This window comes from Passer montanus, unplaced genomic scaffold (assembly GCF_014805655.1).
Source record: "Passer montanus isolate IOZ18808 unplaced genomic scaffold, ASM1480565v1 scaffold60, whole genome shotgun sequence".
Classification (NCBI taxonomy): domain Eukaryota; kingdom Metazoa; phylum Chordata; class Aves; order Passeriformes; family Passeridae; genus Passer; species Passer montanus.
This window is the reverse complement of record NW_024371038.1, coordinates 3,373,666-3,398,777: the sequence shown is the minus strand read 5'-3', so window position 1 is coordinate 3,398,777 and position 25,112 is coordinate 3,373,666. Positions and strand designations below refer to the sequence as shown.

Here is a 25,112-nt window from a genome sequence, read left to right as displayed (position 1 = left end):
CATCCTGCTGAAGGATAAAGCTGTGGGTGCAAAGGCCCCGTCTGTGGTGTAGCTCCCTTAAAGGCAGTTTGCTCCACAACTCGATAGTCTTGAAGTTGGGAGATTTGACAGCCTTAAGCGTGCCTTCTGCACTGAACAGCACTTTCTGTTACATTCCAGCAGAATGAACCTCGAGTGAACTGGAATGGTGTGCTGTGCTGTAAACGATGTCAGCTCTGCGGTGTTGGCCCGAACTCGTTCTGCTGGGGCTTCTGGCCGCCCTTGGCTGGGCTGGCAGCACTGAGGGGGCCCCGCTCTGCGCCAGCCGCCGCTCGGGGGCTGCAGGGACGTACCTCGGTGCACAGGCCAGGGCACCGTCACACCGCCGCTCACGCTGGGCCCGACACCGAGCGCAGCCCAGGCTCCGTTACGGACGCGGTGCCCGGCGGCCTCAGGCGGTTTGGAGACCGGTAACTTAAAGGGCGCTGCCGGCTCCGGCTGCCGTGAGTGGGACTGTGCCCCTAGCCGCGGGGGTTTTCGAGCCGCTGGCTGCCGGCACAACCGGGCCGTGTGCGACCCCGGGACCCCCTCACGGCTCGGGGCGGGCGGGGCTCAGGTGTGTCACCGGACGGGACGGGCGGGCGGGGCCGCGGCGCGCGCTCGCGGCACGCGGGCGCGAGGGGCGGTGGCTCCTCGCCGCCTCCTCCGCGCGCCGCGGGCCGGGCAGCGGTGGCCGGCGCTGGGCGGCCTTGACGAGGGCTGCGTTCCCGTCCCGGCCGGCGGTGCCCATGGCGTAGCCGCGCTGCTGCGCGCCTGCCCCGCGGGACGCGGCGTGGACGGACCTGCCGCCGGGTAGGTGCGGCGGCCGCGACCCCCGCCCCGACGGCGGCGTTTCGGGCCGGGCGCCCCGCAGGGATGCGCTGGGGCGGGCGCGGGGCGTGCGCCCCTCGAGGTGTCACCGCGCCCGGGCTGAGCGGGAGGGTCCCGGGGCCTCCGCGGGGTGCGGGAGCTGCCGGGGGCGGCTCACACGCGTGCCGTGAGGAGCGGCTCGCCCTCGGGACCGAGCGAGCTGCGGGCTCCCTGTGGGAGCCGAGGGGACGGCCGAGAGGTGGGCGCCCGGCGAGGGGAGCTACAGGTGCCCCAGCCGCAGTCGCTGTGTCCGGCTGGTTCGGTTGTACGTGCTGGGCGAGGTGCGGGCAGCGAGCGAAATGCTTTGCGGAGGCTCGCTCTGCTGTGCCCGTGCCTTCGTATCTTTCCTGAGGCCAGGTGAGAACTCGGCAGTGTACGAGCGGAGTGTGGGATTACTGTAAGTGAGAACAATATAAGGGCCAGTATCATGTCCCTTCAGTGCTATTCACTGAGGAATTGACATGTGGGAGTTACTGCTGCAAATTTTGCAGGGGATGGACTGGGGTCAGGTCACTGCAGGCTTCTGAGTACGGCTCTCCTAGTAATAACAAGGACGTGGCTTCACTGTTAGATGTAAATTAAGTAACTTTTTAAACAGGAGCTTTCCCCAGTTTCAAGTGCACTTGCAGTTCCACAGCCATGGATGTCAAACAGCACAGGATGTGATACTTCTTCTCCCTTTCGAATAAAAGGACTTCTTCAGGTGTAGTGTGCATGTGTGGTTATGCCTTTTCTACTTGCTGTGGATGTAACCAGGTGTAAATCTACTTATCTCAGTTCTATTAAGATGTAGCTGTTAAAATTGATTTGTTATCATTTATTATTTTCTTTTCAAGTGTATGAGCACAGTTAATTTGTTACAGAATATTTCTGGTAGTGTTTGTAAGTTGTTAAAGAGACACTTGGACGTGCAAGTGCCATGATTTTGTCCTAACAAAAAGTTTTTCTGGTTGGGTCTGTGTTTGTACTGATATAAGTTTATATACTTCTTGTTTGGTGAGGTCAAACAGGGTGATATTAGACCCCCAATGGGGAGAAAACCCAAAGTGAGAGAGCTGCCTGCTCACTAACTGTGGCATCAATTAGGTTTGTCTCAGGGTGACCTGGAGGACTGATACTATTGTAGTCTGATTTGTGGAAGACTTTTCATGTGTAAATGAAATGTCTTCCCAAGACAAAATTTATTTGCTTATTGCTACTTACGAAGATTACTTTATTTCCCTTACAGTGCATGCTTTTTTCCATGAATGCCTGCCACAGCATGAGTTGGTAGCTGGGTTTTAATTAGCACTGCACAGGTATCCTGTCAAAGTAATCCCAACAACAGTGTTAGTAAAATGTTAATGGAAGATGCTTATTCATTTGAAGAGCTCCAGTTTAACCCATGAAAGCTTGCAGGGCTTGAGTTCCAGCTGAGGAGGAGCTGCTCCTCGAATGCAGACCTGGCCACTGCTGCAGCTGGGCTGGGGGAGGAAGGGAGGGGCGCTGGAGGGGGGGCAGGTCATTGGCTTCCTTCAGTGAAGAGTCCTTTACTCTGAAACTTGCTTCCCCCAATTGTTTGCTGCAGTCCAACCTTTTCAAGTTTAAAGTGACACTTCAGATTTTTCTCTCTTGACATGCTTTCTGTCCCTGGGGAGATCTTGTTTCGTTGTTGATTTTGATGCATGTTTTGTGTGTCCAGTGCCTCATTTAGTCAAAGCGTGTAAGTGATATCCACCAAGAGTGTGAGTTCTTTTAAAAAGTAACTTTGAATTGTTGCTCCTGGCATGCAAAACATATTTTCATACCCCAGCATCTTGATGTCTACCACAGGAAGAGTGTTTGGAAGTCAATTGCTAAACCAGCAGGGGGAACACAAAACTTGCTGTCTATAAAGTCTCTCCTCCTCTCACAGTTGTAATTTATTAAAACTTTGGGCCTATACTTTTGGTAGTATTTCTTTAGAAGGTGAATGTTAATTTACTTGGATCACACACATACATTGAAATAAACACATTATTTTCAAATACTTGTTTATAAATTTCCTCTAGCAGGCATATCTCCCATTCTTCTGAATGCAGTTTTTGTCATATTAGCCATGACTGACTTGCGAAAACACTACAGGTTTATGTGAGTGAAATTTCTTTTTGAAGATGTTTTGAAGTGAATTAAACCCAAGAAATGATATTTGAATAATCCTGCAAAGTTTCAGATAATGAACTAGACAAAATATTTTCACAGTGGAGCTCTTACTAGATCACATATGATTGTATGTAGACATCTTGAGAGCTCAAGTTGACTTCCAAAGCAGTTGTATTCTCACAAGAAACTATTTCTAGTATTTAGGATTTCCATAAGAGAAAATATTTTTAGATATTCTCTTAGGTTTTAAGAAGTCATTACTAGCTTATTACTGGTGAGGTCAACTGATGGTCCCAGCACAGAGCAATAATTTTGATTCATATTGGCAGAATGATTGAGTCTTTTGTGCCAGGAATACTGAATGCAAAGGCTGTTCCCAAAGATGGTTCTGTGGATGGCTTGCCCCAACCCATATTGCTTCTGGTCTGTGAAGTCTGGTGCAGCCAAACAGCAAATACTGAAGGTGTGCATGCACACCCAGGTGGCTGAATGGGAATTTGCAGTGTCAGCTATTCCCCAGCAGGAGCTGGGGAACGGCTCTTACCCACAGTAAATGCCAGGATCTTGCCGCTTCTACTTGGGGTTAAGCTGCCTTTCACTGATGGTGGATAAAAACATGCCAAGGAGCATTTGCTACAGAGTAGCCAGTTTGCTGCTTGTGAGTGATAACAATTGTATATTGCGTTAAGTGTTAGAGCAAGTACAGACACAACAGAGCTCATCTGAAATTAACAGTCCCAGGTCAGGTTTAAAGGAAGATAGGTAAGCTCTGGTTCTGGAGCGGCACTAATTGCACAGTGAGGTGTAAAATAGATACAAATGTATATAAAGTATATGCATATTTCAATGGCCGTGCATTGTTCTCTAAGAGCATTACATGGTGTTGCCTGCTACTAAGGTACAAAAAGGTGTATGTTAAATTCCATTGGCAATCTTGATCTTCTGTGTTTTCATGGAATCCCAAAACTTTCTCTCCAGATGGTTCTCTGAGATGCTGAAGTGTGTACTTGGTAAAGCCAAACTGAAATTTCTGCTTTAATGTGCTTTGAAAAGAATGGTAAATCTTTGCCTAATTTGTCTTACAATTCTTTTCTTTGATACTGCCAATAATATTGTGTTAAATTTTAAAACATGAATTATCAAGTCTTGGGCCATTTATGTGAATCTCAGAAAATACTATCTGGGATATAGATTGCAAATATCTTTGCAATTACATTGCTTTTGATCTAGTTCCACAAAATATTTCTATATTATAAATAGGCATTACTTCTATAGCAATGTGGTGAGTTCTATAGCTTCTATTTGTGGTGATTAACAGTATGCTAGTTTCTAGCCACTTCATGAACACAAGCATGTTTTGCCATAAAAATGTACTAGCAAAAAGTAGTGCAGTTGGAATTGCTTTATCCATCACTGTGGATTCGCATTTTTATGTGCTGGCATTCATCCAACAGAGCAGCATTTCTTCTGCTGTTACAGCAACAATTAACTCTGTGGTAGCCAAAGTCAAAGAGATTTACCAGATTCCAGATATCTCTGGAAATAGTGGAAAGAGGGACTTTAAAGCTGCCACTTAATTTATATTCGGTATATTTTAATTTCAAGTATCACAAAATAGATGTTTTTAAAGAACTTACTTTATGACCTTTATTGTCTAAGTAGTCATATTTGTTGAGTTCAGCAGAGAGCATTTCATATATTGCATTTTAAGTGTAATAACTGTTTATTTGTTCTGCTTACAAATAATTATGTCTTGAAAAGTATGCTAGTTTCTGATGTTGCTATAATGAAATGAATGGTGGTTTTGAGGAAAATGTGAAAACCATAATTTCATCTTCATTCTGCTTATTTTTAACAAATTTAATTGCATTATATTTAGCAATTCTCTGTTATAATGTGTCTAATTTCAGTACACTAGTTGCCAAAATTCAGATTGTTTTTCTTTTCTTCTTTCCTGTCATAAGATTTTACAAAATTTTGAGAGTCAGCTGGAAAGGGCCTTTCCTTTAGATAATTTCTGTTGTGACCTTGCAAGAGACCTGCTTGGATTGCAGGAGAGCAGTTTATCTAGAGGTCTTGGGCCTGAAACAAGTTAATTATAGAGCTGCTGTGTAGAGGTTGTTTTTCTGCACAGAAGGCAATCGGGGCTGTGATACGTAAGTTGTTAGTGATTCTGAAGAATAGTGGCAATTGACTTATTCTGATTCTCCTTTGTAAGCATAGGCATTTTCTGTTGCAAATTGGTGAGCTTTATTGTGTGAGTCAGGGACAATAAAAAAATCCCAAAGTGTCCAGTGAGCTCACTGTGTAGTATAAATTTGCTGAATTCACGTGTTTCTTTGCCAAGAAGCTGGAGGTGGACTGAAGACTGATATGTCCTCTTTTGCCTTACATTTGTCAAATAAACTGTTAGATTGTAGCTGCATTTGACTCTGTATGATTAAGAACTATGGTAGCATTTTATCACACATGTGATGTGTTGTTTTTTATAATGATTTGAGTGAAACAAAATTCTGTTCTGCTTTCCAAAGCAGTTGTTGCAGTATTTGAAAAGAGCCTTTTCTTGTAATAAAGCTATTGCATTAATGAACCAAGTCACTCCTCCAGTACGTACAGCTTGTGTTCTGTGATAGATTAGTTCCTCCCCCCAGCAGTTAAAATCACCACTTTCTAAATACTTGTAGATCTGGTGATTTGGTTCACTTCAGTGATGATTATATAGATGATAATTTCCTTCTGACAGAAACATCCTTCTGATAAATTATATGTATATACGACTACAGGAATTTGTTGTGGTCTTCCCTCTCCCGTACCTGTGCCCAAAATTTTTTTTACATTTAATGTAAAATGATTAAAGGAAATTCCAAATGGTAAAGATTTTATGGGAGTGTTCTCCACTCATTCTGAGTGGAACATGCTAGTGATTCATACTTTGACTGAAGCAAATCCCCAATGAAGTGCTTATAAATAAGTAAAAAATTTTATTAAAAATTTTGCTCCAACCTGAATGGGTTTTTCTGCTCAACAAGTGGAATGACAGGAAGTGAGAGGGTAGATAACCCCACACAAAGACAAACTCCTTTTGACTCCTTCTTTTAACTGTGTGTCCCTCTAAGGCCTTCCCTATTTGTGTGGGAGAAGTTTCCTATCTGTAAGATGTGCAGCTGAAAGTTTAGTGGTGAACAGTTAACTTTTGGTAAGTGTGTTTATCTTGCATTCTTGTTTAGCAACCTGAACAAATAATCTACTCATCTGCCTGCCTATTAGTTTGCTTTATTCTAGAGACCAAAAGGCATGCTTCTTTTGTTGTTCTGTTTGGATCTTTTTCCAAAATGTGGGTCTGATAATGTGTGCAGTTAACTCTAAAATACCTAGTAGTTAATATTTCAGCCTGTTAATTTACTTATTGTAGTATCTAATGGCCCATGGCAGTGAGAAGAGCTGGTTTGTATCACCTCATCCAGTTCCCCTGTAATGAGAAGCACTGATTTTCAATCCTGTTCATTTATTTACTTTCTTTTTTGTTTGTATGTTTTACCCTTCCCAAAGAGGATTGCATCCTTAGACAGTGAATTTGTTTAATGCTGTAGCCTTGCTTTTCATCATACTCTTTGTGGGTTTTTCACAATTAACCCAGACAGTTTCAGGTATTTATAGGTCATGGTTTCAAAACTACTTTTCTGAATGTGTAAAGGTCATTTCAAGACTTGAAATCCACCAGTGATGGATTTAATTTTTTCTTCCTGTTAAGAAGGTTCTAGGTAGAATATTTCTAGATGCAGTCCTAAGGTTTAGCAGTTCAGTCTTTCAGTCTTGAAAAAAATAACAGTGCCAAGCGTTCATTAACAGCAATTTGTGAAATCTTTTACCCTGTGTGGAAGAAGCCTGGCTGAATTTTTGGTAACTTTCCATCCTGCTGTGGCTTCAATTCCACAGAGATGCCCTCCCTAGGGCTATATCTGCCTTGATAGGTGCATTAGAGCTGTTATCTGTTTAGTTTAGGTGTGCAATTAGAAACCCAGCCAAGTAAAACTTCAGATAAATTAAATTTGTGTGAAGTTGTTGGCTGCTACTGTGTTTGTGAAGAGTAAGATAGTCCAGTGCCAGGAAACCTATTCTGCTTCCAATTAGAAACAATAAAGAAGTTGGTAATTAGTCCAAAGAAATTTAACTATGAGAAAGAAAGGTTGTAGAGATGTTTTTTTCATGCAAGTTATGATGATCTTGCTTAGCGTGAAGATTCCTATTTATGTTGTTTTGTTTTAGGGTAAACTTCTCAGAAGCAGCAAGTCCCATTTAAAAAGCATGAGCTTAGTTCTTGTTAGTTGTGGTGAGATACTGCTGGTTAATTGGGAACCTGAGTTTTATTTAAATGTACATCTGAGATTTCTTAGATTGCCATGTTTTTATGTATGTATGTTTCTAGCAATCTCTGCTTTTTTGCTTCCTTAGTATTGGAAAGATGGCATATAATGGTGGTGCAGATATTCCCTGGTAAGATCAGTGAGATTTCTTGTCCATCTTCTAACTGGAAGGTGGAAGCAGAATGCCTAAAGTAGTGTTGTCTTTCCAGGCAGGTGTTAAGGGAGTGCTGCTGTGGCCAAGGTGAGGTCCTGCTATGACTTCTATTCTTGTGGAAGAATAGAGTAGCTGTGAGTTGCACAGAAAACACACAGCTGAACGTGGTATGAGATTGCAGATAACTTGAGCCATTACAGTACAGGAGCTGTACAGCATCCCTGCCTCTTGCTTTCTCCACTCCCTTTAGAGATGTCCTGATGTAGGAAGTGCCTGAGGGCTCTATGATAAAAGAAAAAAAATTGATTTGGTACTTAGATTACGTGTGGGGTGTTGGTCTTGTTAAACTCTGTCTGCAGTGCCATCTGTGCTTCTTCCTGTACAGGTTCAGTAACCTGTAGGAATGACTGCTGTTGTCAAAAAGCAATCTGTTCCAGTCTACTCCTTGTGGAAGCCTTGTGTCCTCCTTCCACTAAAAGATGCCCGAATGCACTTCCTTCCCTTCCACGCATTGAAACCCTCCTGCATCCTGATCCTTTAAAGACTATTCTCTTGTTTACACTTAGTAAGAAAAACCTTGCCCTCAGCCTAGAAGATTTAGCTGCATACCTCCCTGTGTTTGGGGGAAGGGAAGTCCTGGGAATATATAACAGAATGATTTTTTGGTCCTGTTTCTGTAAGCTGTCTCATACTTTTGTGCTGTATTATGCAGTGATTCTACATCTGCAACTTCCAATGTCTGGTGTCCTCTAAATTGACAGAAATAAAATCAGGTGATAAAAAAAAAAAGAAAATTGTCAAGCTGTAGGAGAAGTTGGTTATGAAATGACACTGAGAATAGACACCCCTATCCACACTGGGACTTCATTACAGCTGTGGGCAAAATAGGTACCAGGTAACAAAATCCCCCTCCATTATACTATTACTAAATAGGTAGAATAGTTTGAAATTTTTATTGGACTTATTTGCTTATATTTTTGTTCCTGTAATTCGGCAGGCTACATTGTAATACATTAATGAGAAAATAAATAAATAAAATACTAAAACAGAAATCACATGGAATAGAGGGGCATATTACTAAATGGCATAAAACATCTTCATTTGGCACTCTTCCAGTTCCCATAGCCTTTAACTGTGACTTGTTGAAATGTCCCATTACAAGCACAGCAGCATGTGAACTGCAGGACATCAGAGTTACTTTTTCCCTGGACTTTATGATATGTCAGGGTTTTTAGTTTTAGTGCTATTCATATATTCCCTGAAAATGAAACCACTTTGTTGTTTCTAAACCAGAATCTATCCCTTTATAGTTTATGAATAAGTTACTATTTTGAGTTCTGAATGAACTTGTGGGACTTTGTGTATATGCCTTGGATGCAGGCATTTAAAAATATGGACAAATTTTCAATTCCACATGAACATTTGCTAATCCTGTCAATCAGCTTTCTTGCCTGTGTGTGTGCAAATTGTGCCAAATTGACGTGATAAAATGTCAGCTAATAAGTCTTCAAAAAATATTTTTATTAGGAGTAGTGTTATAAATAAGCTCTTCTGCTGTTCCTAGGATTATAGAACTGCTCATATAGTTAACTATTTGTGATTTTTTTTTCTTGCTTGAGATTGGGTGTACTTGATTACAAATGATTGCCTTACTTACTTACATGGCATGCATGTATTCACTGCATTCGCACAGGGAAGCAGCTCGGACAAATGGAAGAAAAACTGGTTAAATAAGTGAAATGGTTGCCATGCATAAAACAAGCAAACAAAAAGTGAAAAAGCTTTGGCTGTGAAGGCGGCCTTGGATGGCCTAGAAACTTGGGTTCATGTTGCTATGGCAAAACAACACAAAGGGACAGATCCTGCTGGCTTCGCTCAAGTATCCCCATTCACTTTGTTGGGACTTGTGATGTGACTTGAGAGGAGGAGGAATTTTGGCTTGCTTTGGTAGAGAAGTGTTTGTTAGCTGTGGTGTAGAGAGCTGTGCAACCTCTGGCACCACACGTGGAAAGAGGAGGGAATTACCAGAGTCCATGCTGATAAGGCAGAGAGGAAGTGGAAGTTATTCTTCAGGCAGTAAAGGAAAAGTTTAGACAACAAGGAGGATAGAGTTAAGGCAGGGGAAGAACTTGTGTGGGAAAGGTAGGTGCTGATTAATGAAACAGATGGTGGCTGTTGGGGAAAGGGCTTAAGGGAACAGAAGGAAAAGGGGTAAATAAAACAATAAGATTCAGCAAGAAATGTGGCAAATTCCTATGGTAGAGAAGACTTTAATAGGAAACAGAAACACCCTAGAATCTGTGGCTCTGGCTGCCTGCAGGTTGGACTGGGCAGAGAAGCTTTGAAGAAGTAAGCATCAAAATAAATTTACCAAGAGAAGAAAAGCGTAAAAGTTGAATCTGAGACTGCTTAGCTTCAAGCTACTGCATAATAGGTACTTGGCTGGAAGTACAGAATTGGGCTGAGTAGAAAGGTGCTCAAATGTCCTGAAGCCTGAACCTAGCCCAGGGAGTACTCTTGTTCATTTTCATTTGTAATTCTTCAAGCACTTTAGAGCAAGTTCCATCCCCTTCCTAAAGAGCATTAGGCTGGTGTGGGGGTGGGGACATTTCTGCTAGTGGCAGAACAGTGCAGAATGTCATTTCTTAGTGACAAGCCATCCATAGACCACAAAGCTTTATGGTCTGGGAGTGCCTGTCAGTAAGAACTGGAAAATCTGCAGGAAAATCCGTAGAGATCTAGGGATCCATGGGGTTTTTTTTAAGAGTAAGCATCATGCTTCTAGCCTGTGAATTTTTCCATGTTGTTGTAGTACTAAAGATGACTTTTTAGTTCAAAGGCTAGCTTTAAAAAAATCCAGAGTGAAATTCTGAGGAAGATGAGTAGCCGATTTTTACAAAGAAAACTATATATGTAGGTGAAAGGCAGAAAGAAAACAGTAGTGCACTCAAGTGATTTGTGTTTCCTCTGCTGCTGGCTCTAACAAATGTAGATTGGTCTAAGTACCACTGAATTAAGGACAGCATTTGTTGTCCTCTAGTTTAGCATAGCAATGAGATCTGTCCTACCAGTCAGTACTTTGCTATCTTGCAAAAGCTTCATGCTTTTCACTGGGTTCTAGCTAAGCCTTATGCATTGAAATTCTCACGGGCATCAGAGGCTCCTAGTTGAAACCAAATTAAAACCTCCTGCTTTCTCCTCTGCTTGTCCTTATGTACTTGAAATGTGTTTCCTCCCTTTCCATTTCCCCAGTCTTCTTTCAAACCTAATAAAAGCTATTAGTAGTCAGGTTCTTCCTGATGTTCCCAGCAGCACATATTCCTGATTTGATCTGCAGATATGTATTTCTCAACAAAATAGGGTCTTTGTTCTTTTTAGGCACTCATTTTTACCAGAACTAGTGGCCTTTACAACAGCAGACTTCAGTGAAAATGACCCCATAGTCTTCAATGGTTTTGAGTTAGATGCCCTCTTTTGCCAGCCTTCCTTGCAGCTTGTTGTAGTAAAAAGCATTGGCATGAAAACATGTTTAATAAACCCAAAACTCTCATGTCGTCTTCTCTTTCTCTTCCACATCAGGATATTTTGGTTATACTTCTAATATGCCCTTTTGTGATCTCATTTACAAAAATAGCCACCCAGATATACCCCAAAGGAAAAGATGATTCTCTTGGAACTTTGTTCTGAATGTCAAGTTGGATTGCAGTTGTGTTTACTTCTTGGGTAAATAGTTTAGGTTCCTTATCCCTTTGCACACTTTCTTCTCTTATTTCCAGGGAAATATCTTCCTATTTTGTGGACTGGCTTTTCCTACTTTTCCTAGTTTGCAGGTTTCACATTTTATTCTATTGACAGCAGGTCTTACACTGAAGCAAAATCTGGCAGATTTTGCAGCACAGCTTAATTTTCTCACTTTTTTTTTGTTGTTGTTGGTTGGTTTGTTTGTTACTGTCAGATGGTTATTAAATAGTATCTTAGTAGCTGATTCCTACCACACATGATCAGAATTTTGTAAAATATTGACAAATTGCCTGCTTATTACATTTACTCTTAAAGTTATTAGTAGCAGTTTTGTCTGTCTTTTGACTTAAATTGCAGCTGTGGAGCTGAAAGTTTGGGTATCATTCATCCTAAATTCATGAAACTCACTGTCAATTTGTCACCTTTTCATGTTGTTTGATATTTGCTCTCCATTTTAAGTTTGTGTGTATGTCTTCAAGCAAGTGAGCTCACTCTTCAGAAAGCTCTTGATTTTCATTTAAGTCTTCATTCACCCTTCATGAACTGGCAGAATCAGGGTAGAAGTTTAGGGCTTTTCAATCATATACTGGCAGCTCTAAATTATACCTTGGAAATGTTATTGGTCAGTGGGTTGTGGTAGGAATCAAATCACTCCTACAGATGGAAATGTCTATGTGTTCTCTGCCTTTTAAATCACCATTTTCAAAAGGACTTTCACTCAGGTTGAATTGCAGCTTGACATTGTAACATATTTGGATGTTCAGTTCAGAATGGGATTCTAATGGGATTCTCCAGTTCTTTGCTTGAGCTCCCTGTTTCTACACAACTTGGTGCCTTGTAAAACTGTCACTGAGGAATGACAGGCTTATGCAGATGTGACAGTGATCTAAGTCATACCTTGGGTTTTCTTATTTGGTTTTCTTTTCTTCTTTCTTTAGCATGTGTGCTGTAGTTACCAATTTTCCGGTTTCTCTTGTGTTTGTTGTTAGTGGTAAAATGGCTGTACATCAGTAACTTGAGTTTCAGAATGCTTCTTCATTGCCCATTTGCACATATGACATCTTGCAGAACATTATGATAGTCTTCTATAGATAATACTGACTAGGAACCTCATAATTTGCTCTATTTGATAATTTTTCATTATGGCAGCATTTAAAAATTGAACTAGCAACCAAATACTACCACCAGGTAGAGTTTGGTTTCTTTTCATCTTGAGAAATAGCAAATTATTCCAGTTTATATTTGACTTCCCAAATAATGCTCAATATTTGTCATCTCTTGCCATTTTACATGGGACACGTGAAAAGGACTTGCATGAACTCCGATGATGTGACAGATAGTCAGCTCCTTGCTGTCCCCATAGGCTGCTGTCCTGCAGGAGTGTGTGTCTGGTGTTCCCAGCAGCCTGCCGAGCTGCTCCTGTTCCCCACCACCTCCTGGTGGGATCTGGGGCACTGCCAACACCACTTGGAGGTTCCAGGAGCTGGGTGCTGAGTGAGGGACCTGCAGGAGGCTGGAGTTCTGGCCTTGGGCCCCAGCAGCCCTTTCAGGAGTGTAGATGCAGCTCTGTGCACACAGGGCAGTGCTGTCCCCACCAAATAACCCGTGCAGAAAGAGGGCTGAAGAGTTTCTGGAGTTTCCTCAGAGCCCCAGGGGTGCTGCTCTAGGTGCAGGTTTTGGTTGAGCAGGCTTCTGCTGGTGCACAGCACGGCACACACTTTGTAACAAAATCTGGCCTTTTGTCCTTGTACTTCATTCATTTTAATGTCAGCAAGAACCTTTTAAATGGTAGTCATGTTGCCACATGATCCTGACTCAGCATTTTGCTATCACTTAGTCCCATGATGGGGGTTTGTAATTTCTTGCAATACTTTATGATGAGTGTTAGTGGTTGCCAAGGTGCCATCTGTCATCTGCTCCCAAAGGCACAATACCAACATTCCAGTTCTTTACCTTCCTGGTCTGTCATCTTATTCTAGACCTCTAGATAACTGAGACTAGAATTAAAAAAACAAAAAAAAATGGAAGAGGATATTGTGGATCTGGAGTGTTTCCCCTCCAAAATCTGCAGCATGCATTCTGGGGTCAGAATTTTCAATGTTTGTAAGGCTTGCAGGCATCAGCTATATTGTCATTTATTAGCGTAGCATACTAGAGTTGTTTAACTGACCTGGTATATCATGTCTCAAAGTCTCTTAAAATAAAGATTCTGAACAGTTTTATGTTTATATTTAGTGTCAAGTAGCATTGAAAAGTTTTCAGAGTTTGTCATACTGAGAAATGAATTAAATTTATTGAGTTCCCCATCAACCAGCTAGAGCACATGCGAAACATTTCTCTATGCTATAATAAAGGTAGCAGCAGATAACTGAGCAAACAAATGTTTATATGCACCAGAGAAAGTCTGATTACTTAAAATAAACATGTCTGAGGGTGTGAGTACCATTGGCAGGCTTCAGTGGGACTTCGGTATTAGCTGACAGAAAGGACTCTGGGGCCTCACTTCCAGGCAGATCCTAACTTGCACAATGTATAATATAAGGGTATAATATAATATACTTCTGCAAAGAAGTACTGAAATACAGGGGGAAGAGTACTAGGTTATTGGTACTAGGGTATCTGACAATATGAAATGCACTCCCCTACTAAACCTTTAAGAGAGAGTTCTGTTTCTCTTCTTACAAGAGAGATGATTTAAAATATCTAACAATATTTATGTAAGTTGTATTTGTAGTAATTTTTATTCTACTTCTTTCTGTAGGCAATTACAAGTCCAGAAGATCTGATTTCAAAGCTCACCACAAATTTCAAAGAAAGTACATCTACATGAGGAGCCACAAAGCAAGTTGATTTGAGAAGATACAGCATTTACAAAAATGTCAAGTTGTGTGACTTCAGTGTTTGCTTTGATGGTTTTGTGCTTTGCAGCAGCAGGTAGGTGGTATTATGCAAATCATGCATTCAGTGTAACTGGATGCACATATTTAGAATTGTTGATCAGAAATACTTTTTTATGCTGAAGAAAGTAGGTCAGCTAAAGTTTATGTTTATGTCTAGGTTTTCTGTAAAACTATTGTGATCATAATTGCATCATACATGATGTGAGAAACAGTGCTATTCCTATAAGAATGCTTTCTTGCATCTATGTTCACCCTTAAAATAATTAAAGAACTGAAGTAGTAATGTAAATTATTTAGGTTATTTACCTATTTATTTTTTTAATAATTGCATGGTGCACATGTATTATAAAGGAGAGGGTTGATATGGAAGCCTTTGGGAGTGGAAGCAGTGTAGTGGCTGGATTTCTTTTCCCAGGTGCAGGGTAGGGCTATTGAAGCTGAGGCTCCTAGAGTCTCTCTCTACAGAGCTGGGCTGAATGGGTGTATCTGCTCTGCTCCATGTTGCCTCCAAGACCTATAATGTGGAATTAAGCCCCAATTATTTGACTTTATAAAAAATATCAGAAAAAAATCCCAGAAAGGTTTGTAATAGGTCGCTGAGTCTGTCCACCCTTCCTGCCTTATTGGGATAAACCTCACCTTGGTCATTCCTGACAGCTGTCTAACCTGACTTAGTCCGCCATTAGTGATGATGGCAAAAGCCTTTTAATAACAGTTGTCTGTGTTAATGGAGTCCTTTTAGGTTAGGAACATGCATTGCCATTTAAGGGGATTGTTCCTGTCCCACATTTTGGCCTAGCTGGGGATTTTTAAAACAGTATGTTGCAATAACTTGTGACAGAGAAAGGAAAGATCTGTGGAGTTCAAGTACCTAGTTTATTCTGTAGTTTCTTCAAGCACTGAAGTGATTCTACTCAGAATGTTTGTTTGTCAAAGTTCTTTCTGTGGTTGCAAGGGGAAGCCTCTTATGTGTCCAGCTTGTGTACAGCGTGGGTCTTAGGAGAAGAGGCCAAGTGGATGTACAGTCAGTCAAAATGAGACAGTGGGAAAAGTAGACAGTGGACAGATGGCTTGCTTAAATCTGAGATGTCCTCACTGTGGAAAAGATGACCAGCTTTGGAAGAGACAGAGCTAAACAATTAAATGTGTTACAATTTGGCTTCATTTCATCTTCAGCATGGAAAATTATGTTATTTCAAGCCCTCAAGCCTTATGGGACTTTCTCTGGGTTTGACCTCCTTGAAGGCATCCATCCAACACGAGTAACTTTGATTGTTTAATAGTACGTGATGCTGACATTTTGCAATAGCTTCATTAGAGACAGACTTCCAGCAATGCAGGGTGTGTCTGAGTGTGTCTGCAGCTCGAGCTGAGGACATCAATGCTGCTCTTGGCTGACAAGAGCCATTACTTGGAGCAAATCTGTATCATTCTAGATGTGTAAAAATCTACTTTGAAAGGAGGGGCCAGTGCAGAAAAGCTTTTTTAATTGATCGCAACCATAATTCTGTTTTGCTGCTGAGGAGAATGCTTCCTGTCAGTTCAGTTTACCTCTTAATGCCAGCTTGAGTTAAAACCCACTGACTTAAAAGTACTATCAAACAGTACTACTATTAGAAAGTTATTCAGTGTTCAGAAAACATAATGTGTCTGTCTTGAAATTTGTTGTGGTTTTTCTGGTTTTACTCCCCATCTCTGTGTTTTCCTCTGGCAGATATTCTTGAAACAAACTCTTAAAAAACTTTGGATTCAATCAGATGCTTATTCATAAGTAGAGTGACAGAATTATTTTGGCTGGAAGGGACCTCTGGAAGTCTAGACCAGCACCCTGCTTGGAGGAAGGCTAGTTTCAAATTCTTTCTTTCTTGGAGAGTGATTTTTCTTCTATCTGCATGAGAAGAAGTAAGCTGAGGGGAGTAGGAAGGATCACAGTTTGTTAGGGGAAGGTGAGGAAGCACTGTCTTTGTGGTTTCTGGCTATATCTGCCTGTATATTTTGGTTTTCTTCCATGCTTTTTAATTTTTTCAATAAATTCTTAAGGAGAACAACTAGATAATGTCCTTTACAGAGTAGAATGAGTACAGTGAGATAAGAGCAATAACTGATGGTCTGTGATGAAGAGGGAAGAGATGTCAGGCAGATGTAATTGAAACTGTGGATGGACAGCTCTCTGAAGGTTATTTAGAGCTTTTGCAACTTGAGATTTTGAGTCCTTTTCATGCAAACAGTTATGCTTTAAATGCAGGGACTTTGTGGCTCTTGGTGAGGAGCAGGTGGGAGCAAACAACACGTTCCAGTTGTGTGAAAAGCTGGCAGAGGCCCCAGGGCTCTGGTCAGCATGATGGCCAGGGCACTGCAGGCGTGGCTCATCATTGCCAGCCTACTGAACCCATGCTTTTTCAGTCTGCCACCACAAATGTACTAGTATAAATAAAACTAGAAGTCTAAATAAAGTCAAGAAGTATAAATAAAATCCCTGGCTTGTGGTGGAGCCTGGGGGAGGCAGGGGGCAGCATGCCACCTCCCTAGGGTATTGATTTTTTTTACATTTGAGCCTTTCCCCAGCTTGCTCTTTGTTTCAGAAGAAGTGAGGCTGCTGCAGCAGAGCACACCTTTCTTTTGTTTGCCAATCTTACACGGAAACTGCTGCCACTGTTTATGGGGGGGGTTTGCTGACATTATAATAGCTTCAGCATTCTTGTATTTTCAGGTGTAAGTGAGCTTCTAGACAAAATCCATGCTTGGTTTCTTTTTTTCCAGTCTTGCTCTTGAAGGTACTAGTGTGTTAAATATATCAAAAAAACCCCAGAACCCTGGAGTTACACACCATGATGCACAGAAATGGATGGTCAAAGATGAGTCACAGACCTGCATGTTTTTCAAGCTAATAGTTTAAAGATTACACCTCACTAACTGCATTGAAAATAGTCTATATAAATATTCAAAGAATATTTGCCTGTTTTTCTACCTCTTCATACTACTTGGATGTATGTAGCTAAATGCTTATCTGAATTTTATTTGCTTTTGTCTTGTATATTAATTTCTTGTAAGCTTTTATTTATAAAGCTTTAATTGGGCAGGAAAAGACTGCAAAGAAAACCTTGATTACTCTGAGATTTTTCTACTTCATGGAAAGTCTAAGGCAGGATGGAGAGAAAAACTTCTGGCAAGCTATCTACCCGACTGAAGGAATTAAGTTTTTGAAGTGGGATTAAATTAAGGTCTGGCAACCTGCAGTAGGAGCTGCACACAAACACTCAGAGCTACACACAGTTATCCAGGCCTTGGATGACCTCTTAAATTAGTCTGGCTTTGTAATCTTGGAGCAAAAATATTCTGTCCTAATGTGGCTTAAATCAAAGGCTGGAACATATTTATTTTGCTTGCTGGCAAATTAGTGCAGTTGGGTGCGTGATGTATGTCTCAATAAAATGTCTTAGAGAACAGCTGAAATGCATACCTGCTCCAGACCAAACCTTCAACAGGTCCTTCCGTGAAGGAATGGGAACATTTTTAATTTCAACTTCTGTTTTTTTGTTGTTGTTTTTTTCTCTCCTGCATTACTATTCAGCAGAAAGAAGACAGAAGGGTGGTACAGCCTATGGATTTACAGTGGCCAAAGGTTCTCATTGCAGTCTCTGGGGTAGATCCTCCGTTGGTGCAAATCATTCCTGCTGCTGACAGAGCAGTGCAGCTCTGGCACCGGATACCAACCGGATTTTGGCCATGGAGCCATGTTCACTTTCCTTCCACCACCCTGATATTTAGCACTGCCTGTGCTTGACTTGTAGACACCTTTCTCCTTATGACTGCGTTTCATGGTTGTGGCCAGGCAGATGAAGACCCTGTATGAATTAGATATATTGAAGAATTGACCTATTTTCTGTAATACTGAGGTCACTGGTTTATCTGCTCACATTAGGTCTCTCTTTATGCTTCTCTTCTGACAGCTCTTTACTCCCTGATTCTCCACTCTGTTGTAATCGCAGCTGTTTTTTCTTTCTTTTTACTTACTTTTTTTGGTAAGTAATCTTACATTTTTCAGAGCATGTGTGCTTCATTTTCAGTAAGACTGTTCATTTGCAAGCTCATGTATCTTCTGGATCTGTGCCCCCCAGATATGATGATGGGTGCCATGTTAATAAGCAGAACAACAGGAAGAAACAGGCCTTGTCATGACATCTATTTTTTCTTTTTTTTAAAGATGAACTTCCCCTGACCTTGAACATTGTGTTTCCAAAAGCAATATATGATTCTTCAAAGCACAGTAGAAAAATCTTCCACTAGAAGGTGAAGGACATGATTAAAAAAAAAAAAGAAATTAATACTGGGAGTTACACAAATTTCCTTCTATTTTAAACAGTGTTTGCTAGGTATTTCCCAGATGTAATTAGACTGTAATTATTTTTTCCCAAAAGTATTTGTTGCCAGAAGTGTGGAGTTTTTGTTTGTTTAAATTGTGTTTAGAGGATGAGAACCAAGGGACAAAGGATGGATCTTGAATTCTTAGGACTGAAGTAAAGCATAGGCTGGTTGCAGCTTTTGAATGGATGAAGATTTCACTCTCTACTTCCCTTTCCCTTCACATCTTTCTCATAATCAGCTGACTTCTGCCTCCCTTGTAAAATCACCTATTCCTATCTGTTTATGGTCTGGGTGTTCAGACTTTTGAGGATGAGATGAACCAGCACTCAGAACATGTGAAGATTTGCAGTCTCAGAGAATTAGAGGAGCAAAGGGCTGGTTTGTGTGCTGTGCCATGTCAGAAAGGCTGCAAGCCCTCCTGCAGGGGCTGCAAGGGAATGCCCATGCTCTTCAGGGCAGGCTAACGTGCTCTCAGTTCTGAGAAATACTATTGAGAAACCAGTAACTGCCTATTAAAAGGGGAAATTGTTCTAATTTTTTTATTCCTTCATCACCCTGATGATGATTTGAAACGTATTAATACCACATGTTTATCTGATAGGGAATCAAATGATGAATTCCTAACTTCATGTCAGTGAGCTCTGTGACGTAACTTTGAGATGCCAAAATATACATTAAAAATGAGTTAATTTTCATTTCACACAAAACATAATACCTTTCAAGCAGTAAATTATTATAACTGAGCACTTTAAATACAAAGATTGGTTAAAATTGGGAAGCTAGACTAAATCTGTGTGTTCCCTGATTTAAGTTTCTTCAGCATTCTTGTGCTGCATAATGATCTATTCCTTTGTAAATTACTTTTTTAATCTGTTCATCTGTCTGTCTTTCAGCAACTGAATTGAATCAAATGCTGTGCCATTTCTATGTGCTTTATGCATAAATAGTGGTTTTTTTATCTTGCAAACCCACACAGAAATTCTGAAGAATTTAAAGAGTCAGGATACAGAGAAGGGTTATGTATTTTCAAAGAGGTAATTGTATCACAGACTTGGAATGGCTTGAACTGAGCAGACTTCATTTTTCCTGTATCAGCAAGGCTCTCAAGCTAAAAGCAGTTGAATTTCAGCAGAATTCTGCCCAATTCTGCACCCATGTGGAGCAGTAGGATGTAGGATTGTGGGTCCTGATTCAGCAGAACAGCTGAGTGTATATCCAAGTGTTTGCTGAACCTGAGCATTTATCACTAAACACAAATATCTGGTTCTTTGATTAAAACTGACTCTGGGCACTGCCAAAGGAGGCCTAAGAAATATGCAGCCCATAATGCAGCGCTGGAATTGCGTAGGTGCAGGCAAATGGCATGACTAAGGCTCTCTGGAGAGAGGTACTCCACTGACGAAGAGTAGTTTGAGGAAAATTTTATGGCACAGAATGGGGATGGCATTAATCCTTGTCTTTGTAAGATAATTTATTCAAGTTTTTCTTTGTTGAAGAGAAACTTGTCTTTAACAAGTTCTAAGCTTCACATAATTATTTTATAAATACTTTGCTAAAAATAATTATTTTGTTTTCTGAAGGGAATTGGGATTTGAGGGTTTGCTTGTGGATCTTTTAATATCCTTTCTGTATTGCAGGCCCTTATTAACTATTTCTTCGCTTTTCTATCTGTCATTTGTCTTATAAATAACATGAACCCTCAATCCCTTTAATTAATAAAAAAGTGAAAAGGGCATATTCAGTTAACTACATATTAGACTTCACATGCTGTAGAACCCCATACCCAGCATTCCCAAATGTGGTTCTGGGGTGCCTCAACAAGAAGTGAATCACCTGCTATTAGAAAATCAATTGCTATTTTCACATGAAAATTGTACTGAATTTCTGGAAATCTGTTTCTGTTATAAGCTACTTCTACTGAAGCACGCTTGTATGATTCAATGCCATTATTTTACTGCCAGAGATGTTATAGTGTAGAGAAAATATAGGGACCAGATACATGCCTTTTGAAGAAAAAGAAATAATTTAATCCTCTGTAGCTAATACTAAAAAGAACTGAAGTCCCTTAGGCTGTAAGTCATAGGAGAAATGAATTTGGAGTGAAAAAATATATTTAGCACAAAGACTGTACCATGTTTCATTACCTGAAGGCACTGAGTTGGATTCTTCTTTGGTGTGAACTTATTTTAAGTCAATGGAATTTCACCAAAGATAAATTTTGACCCCAGGTGACAAAAGCAAAGGTTTTTAGTAATGCCATGAAGTGCAGCTGCTTTAAGCACACTATGCTTTTCTTCATAAGCGTGCTTTATAAAAGATGGAGCTATTGTTCCTTTTTTGGCAGCTTCCACACTGTGAGACTTATTAATAGGTATTTAATAAAAAAGGGATTTTACCTGTCAGGGATGGAAATAACTAACTAAAAATGTCATTTACTCTCATTATTGAAGTAGTGCAGTGAAGAAGTAACAAATAAAGGAATTGGGGGCTGGGCGATGGAATTGTATGTAAGGTTTGTTGCTGTTTTATTTCTTCAGCAAAAAGTTTGCTTTCATCTGAAGGAGCTTTGGTGTTTTGGTGGTGGGTTTTTCTGTTGTTTTCTTTAACACTTGAAGCCAAGAGTGAGTGAAGAATTTATTTTTATGGTTATTTTCCCTCATTTTCCTCTTTACTTTTTCTTAATTTCCTTGATCACCAAATCTGCCTTGTGTCTAGAAAGGATGATGTCTTTTGGAATAAAAAATATTTTTCTGTATTTATATTTTTATTTTGAATGGAGCAGTAATATGTATGTCTTACTAGAGATGCTCCTCAAGTTATTTTGATTCTAGCTACTATGTCAAAATGAATTTTTTCCATCACAACAATGTATGCCTTTCCTTAATATGTAAAAATAAGGGAGGGACGCTTAGTGTCATAATGCCCTGGTCATTCTTTAGCCTTCAGGAATTGTATGAAAGTGGATAAAGGTAAAAAGGTTATTTGAAAATCTAGCTATTACTGAAGTAGCTTAGCATAGTTCAGTTTGCAAATTTGGAGTTGTTTTAAGGAAATCTGTAGAAGATTAAGAACTTTAAAAGCAGTGGTCACACATTTTATATATTGGTGCATGTGTGTGTTTAGTCCAAATTGGACTCCTGGGAAACATCTGCTCTGTAGCATAAAGGCTGGACACAAAGCATAAAAGCACGGCCGGACAGGTGCTGCTGTGTCTGAGGGCCATGGTGGAGTCTTCTCCTGCCCATGGAGTGATGTGCACTCTTGATACAGCCAAGCACGGCAGCCCCCTGTGACGTGATGTGCGTGTTCACCCTCTGTGGTGACTGGATGGAAATGTCTGAAGGACCTTTGGGAGAGGGAGTGAGTTATGGGCTGTCAGAGCAGTTCCTTCCAGCTGTGGCTCAGCCATGAGCAGGGACTCCAGAAGGAGAGCACAGGGATGCTGGAGCAGCAGCTGGACCTGTTCTCCTTGTGCAGTCCCTGTGCCCGATGGCCATAGCTGTGTTAGGTGCACAGGGCTAATCTCTGCTTTTGACTGAAACATCAAAGGCTTGGATCTGGTTTTGTGACACTCTCTGTGATCTCCCCACGAGTTATTTAATCTCTCAGTCTTAGTTACTTGATATGTAAAATGGATGTGTTCAACCCTGGCATTGTCCATGCAGGCCTGTTTGAAGCGCCAACGTAATCACTTTAAAGTCACATGGATCACATTGTTGCTAACTGCTGCTATCTTAGTAATTCTTCAAAACCTTCCCCTGCCTTTTTTGGAGGTATGAAAATAGCAAAAGTTTTATTAAAGGTACTGCCAGACTTTTTGCCAATTTTGCTTGTTTTTAGACTCATGGATGCTGAGCTGCAGAGGTTTGTTGAGATCTCTGATAAGGACCAATGTGGTTGATGTTTTGGCAAGTCATAGGTAAAGCATGATGTTCTTAGAAGTGTCTTAACTCATTGAGTTACTTATTTTACTCTACCTGCCATCCTTATTGAAAAAAAAAAATTAAAAATCACCATATTTGCAGGAAGTAGAATCAGTCATACCAAAGCATGGAAGTGGGAAAGCTGAGATTGTACCAAAAATAATTTTCAGGTGAAATATGACTCTTTTCTTGCATAATTTGGAGACAACTTACAACAGCAGGTAGGACTGCATTAAATCCCCTGAAGGTTTGAGCAACATGATACAAGTTAATGTGTGCCTTCAGTTTCCTGCATTAGGGTAGATTTTGACTTTGGACTATATAATAATTATATAATTTGTAAAAGTGGCCAGATTTCTGTATCTTCTGCTTTGAAATGTCATGTCAGTCTGGCAAAATTTTCTTTTATGGCACTTATAAGTTCAAAGCAGTAATTAATTTTTCTGTGGGATATTTTCACCTTCAAGCTGAAAAATAATAGGTATTTGAATAAATTGGCAAGAAAACTGTTCAGAGATTACTTTGGAAATTACTTGTCTCAGTTGCTTTCTAGAAGTAGGCCAGTAGTAGTTATTTTTCTTGCTGAAATAGTGCTCGTGGCCATATTGTTCACTGCATTCATTTTCATTCTCCCAGAGCTAATGTTTGATCTCTGTGATCACACTTACTATCACAGATGGAAGTAAGAGAGCTCAGGTATGCATCGTAGGAGGGTCTCTGAGGTTTTTCTGAAGATTACAATTGTCTTGATTGTAATACTTGACAAATGCTTCTGTAGTGCCTCCTGTGAAAAGGCCAGTTATCTGACTTCAGTAATGGCTTCTTTACCAAAAAAACAAAAAGGAACTGAAATATCAGAATAAGGAATGCTTCATGCCAGTAACAGAAAAATAAAAGCAACCCTGAAAAAGATCTGGTTGTATTACATGTGTCTCTTGAAATCTTTTTTTCCCGGTTTTGAAATTAGCAAAGCTAGTTTTTTCAGCAATTTCATGCCCAAGATAAAATAATGTTTAAGACTGTGTGATGGTTGATTTTGAATAAAGCAGTTTAAAAAAAAATAAAGTTCCTTAATTCTAGGTCTCTGATACATTTACTGGATCTCGAAAGTATGTTTGTAGCAAGAAGCCTATAAGTCAGCTCTTATAAATACTAGACTGAACTTCAGCTTTATTGATGTGATTCAGGAGAAAAGAATTCTAATGAAACAGTTCTGAGTATTGAATTGCTTAATGGTGTTGTTAAAATCTTGTATGTGGAGAAAACCAAACCAGCTTATTCTTCTGTTTGTTTCGGAATTGCACAAGCACTAAGTAAAGGATTAATGAAAAATATATTGTCAAAAACATTTCAAGTGAAAGTTGCTAGCAAAGAACTCCTTTGGTTTTTCTTCCTTGCTTGAAGAGTCCTAAAATGTGCCTTCCCACTTTCTCCAGAGAAATAATAATGCACTTGAGATGGTTTTGTAGGTCAAGCATTCATGTAACTGTCTATGATTTGACAAAATTGCTCAAAGAAAAAGTGGAGTAAAATCAGGATTTACCCAAGAGGATTTTTGAGCAATGAATCAGTGCCTTTTTGGCTTAGTGGACTGAAGTAATTTAATTGTAGCAATCAACATTTTTGGTACTAGTTGACTGAACTAATTAAGTTGATTCAGTTCTGATACCTGTGCTGTCATCTTGTTCTAGTTGCTTTCCTTAAATTTTTGGAAGGAGCCAGGCTGTGTACTGGTGTCCCTGTGCTCCCTGGTGCCATCTCTTGCTGGAATGCTTCTTTGAGGATTCAGTTTGCTGCTTGGTGGGCTACAAGTGCTGCAGACATAACAGGTTCACATTGAGACCATAACTTTCTGCAGAGTTGCTGTGTCTTCTTCCCTTGAATCCCATTCTGAACCAGTCAGTAGGTGTCTGATCCTGATGCAGTTGTATAGCACTATGTCTCCAGGATGATTTAATGGCAGAAATTTGAAGATGGTGTAGCACAGGTCCTCATTCTTAATGGATTTAATCCTAGGGTTCATGTCCTGAAGTGATAACAAAACTTGTGTTCTGGTCTGAAGACTTTTGGCCTGCTTTCTCCATTGGCAACACATGGATTTGTTTGCTTTTTCTTCAAAGCAGCTTCTTGTTAGGTCCTCTGGGCTATGTTGTTAACTAGGCCATAACTGGTGGAGTTGGAGAGGGATTTACTGAGAACCTGCTGTGCAAGGGCTATTGTGCCAGTGAAGGGAAATCATGCTATTGCTCACTTTCAGTGGGGCCCTGCAATGAGTGTGATGCTTTCTGCTCCCCTCTTTACCTGGGGCTATGTTCTTCCTCCTGTGTTCAATATCTCCCTGTAATTGTTTGTATCCAAGATGTGTATTGGTATGGGTTTTTTTTTAGTTAGGATGATCTCATCACTAATGAGCATTTGATGCCTTTGTAATGTTCCTAATATACACATAGAACAGCTGGAAGAGACTTTTTAAACAAGCATCTTAGTAATATCCTGGATGATCTCAAAGAACATTCAAATACAACTCAAGTGCAGTTACATTGGAAGCTTTAAAGATAAACATTTTTTTTCATACAATGGCTGAACAGTGTGTAGTGGGTGACATATGGGGTCTCTCTGCATTTACAGTGAATGAAAACTGCAGTGAGCTCTCCAA

At 40.3% G+C, this 25,112-nt stretch overlaps 1 protein-coding gene across 1 annotated transcript in view; it reads left to right on the top strand.

The window, feature by feature from the left end:
* Nucleotides 1-672: 672 nt before the first annotated feature.
* The window catches only part of TGFBR3 (transforming growth factor beta receptor 3), a 111,127-nt gene continuing 86,687 nt past the window's right edge, over nt 673-25,112 (top strand). The window contains exons 1-2 of the mRNA XM_039727071.1: nt 673-831; nt 14,030-14,202. Coding sequence (XP_039583005.1) covers nt 14,145-14,202 — 58 coding nt within the window. The 5' untranslated portion in view covers nt 673-831; nt 14,030-14,144. The remainder of the gene's footprint in view (nt 832-14,029; nt 14,203-25,112) is intronic.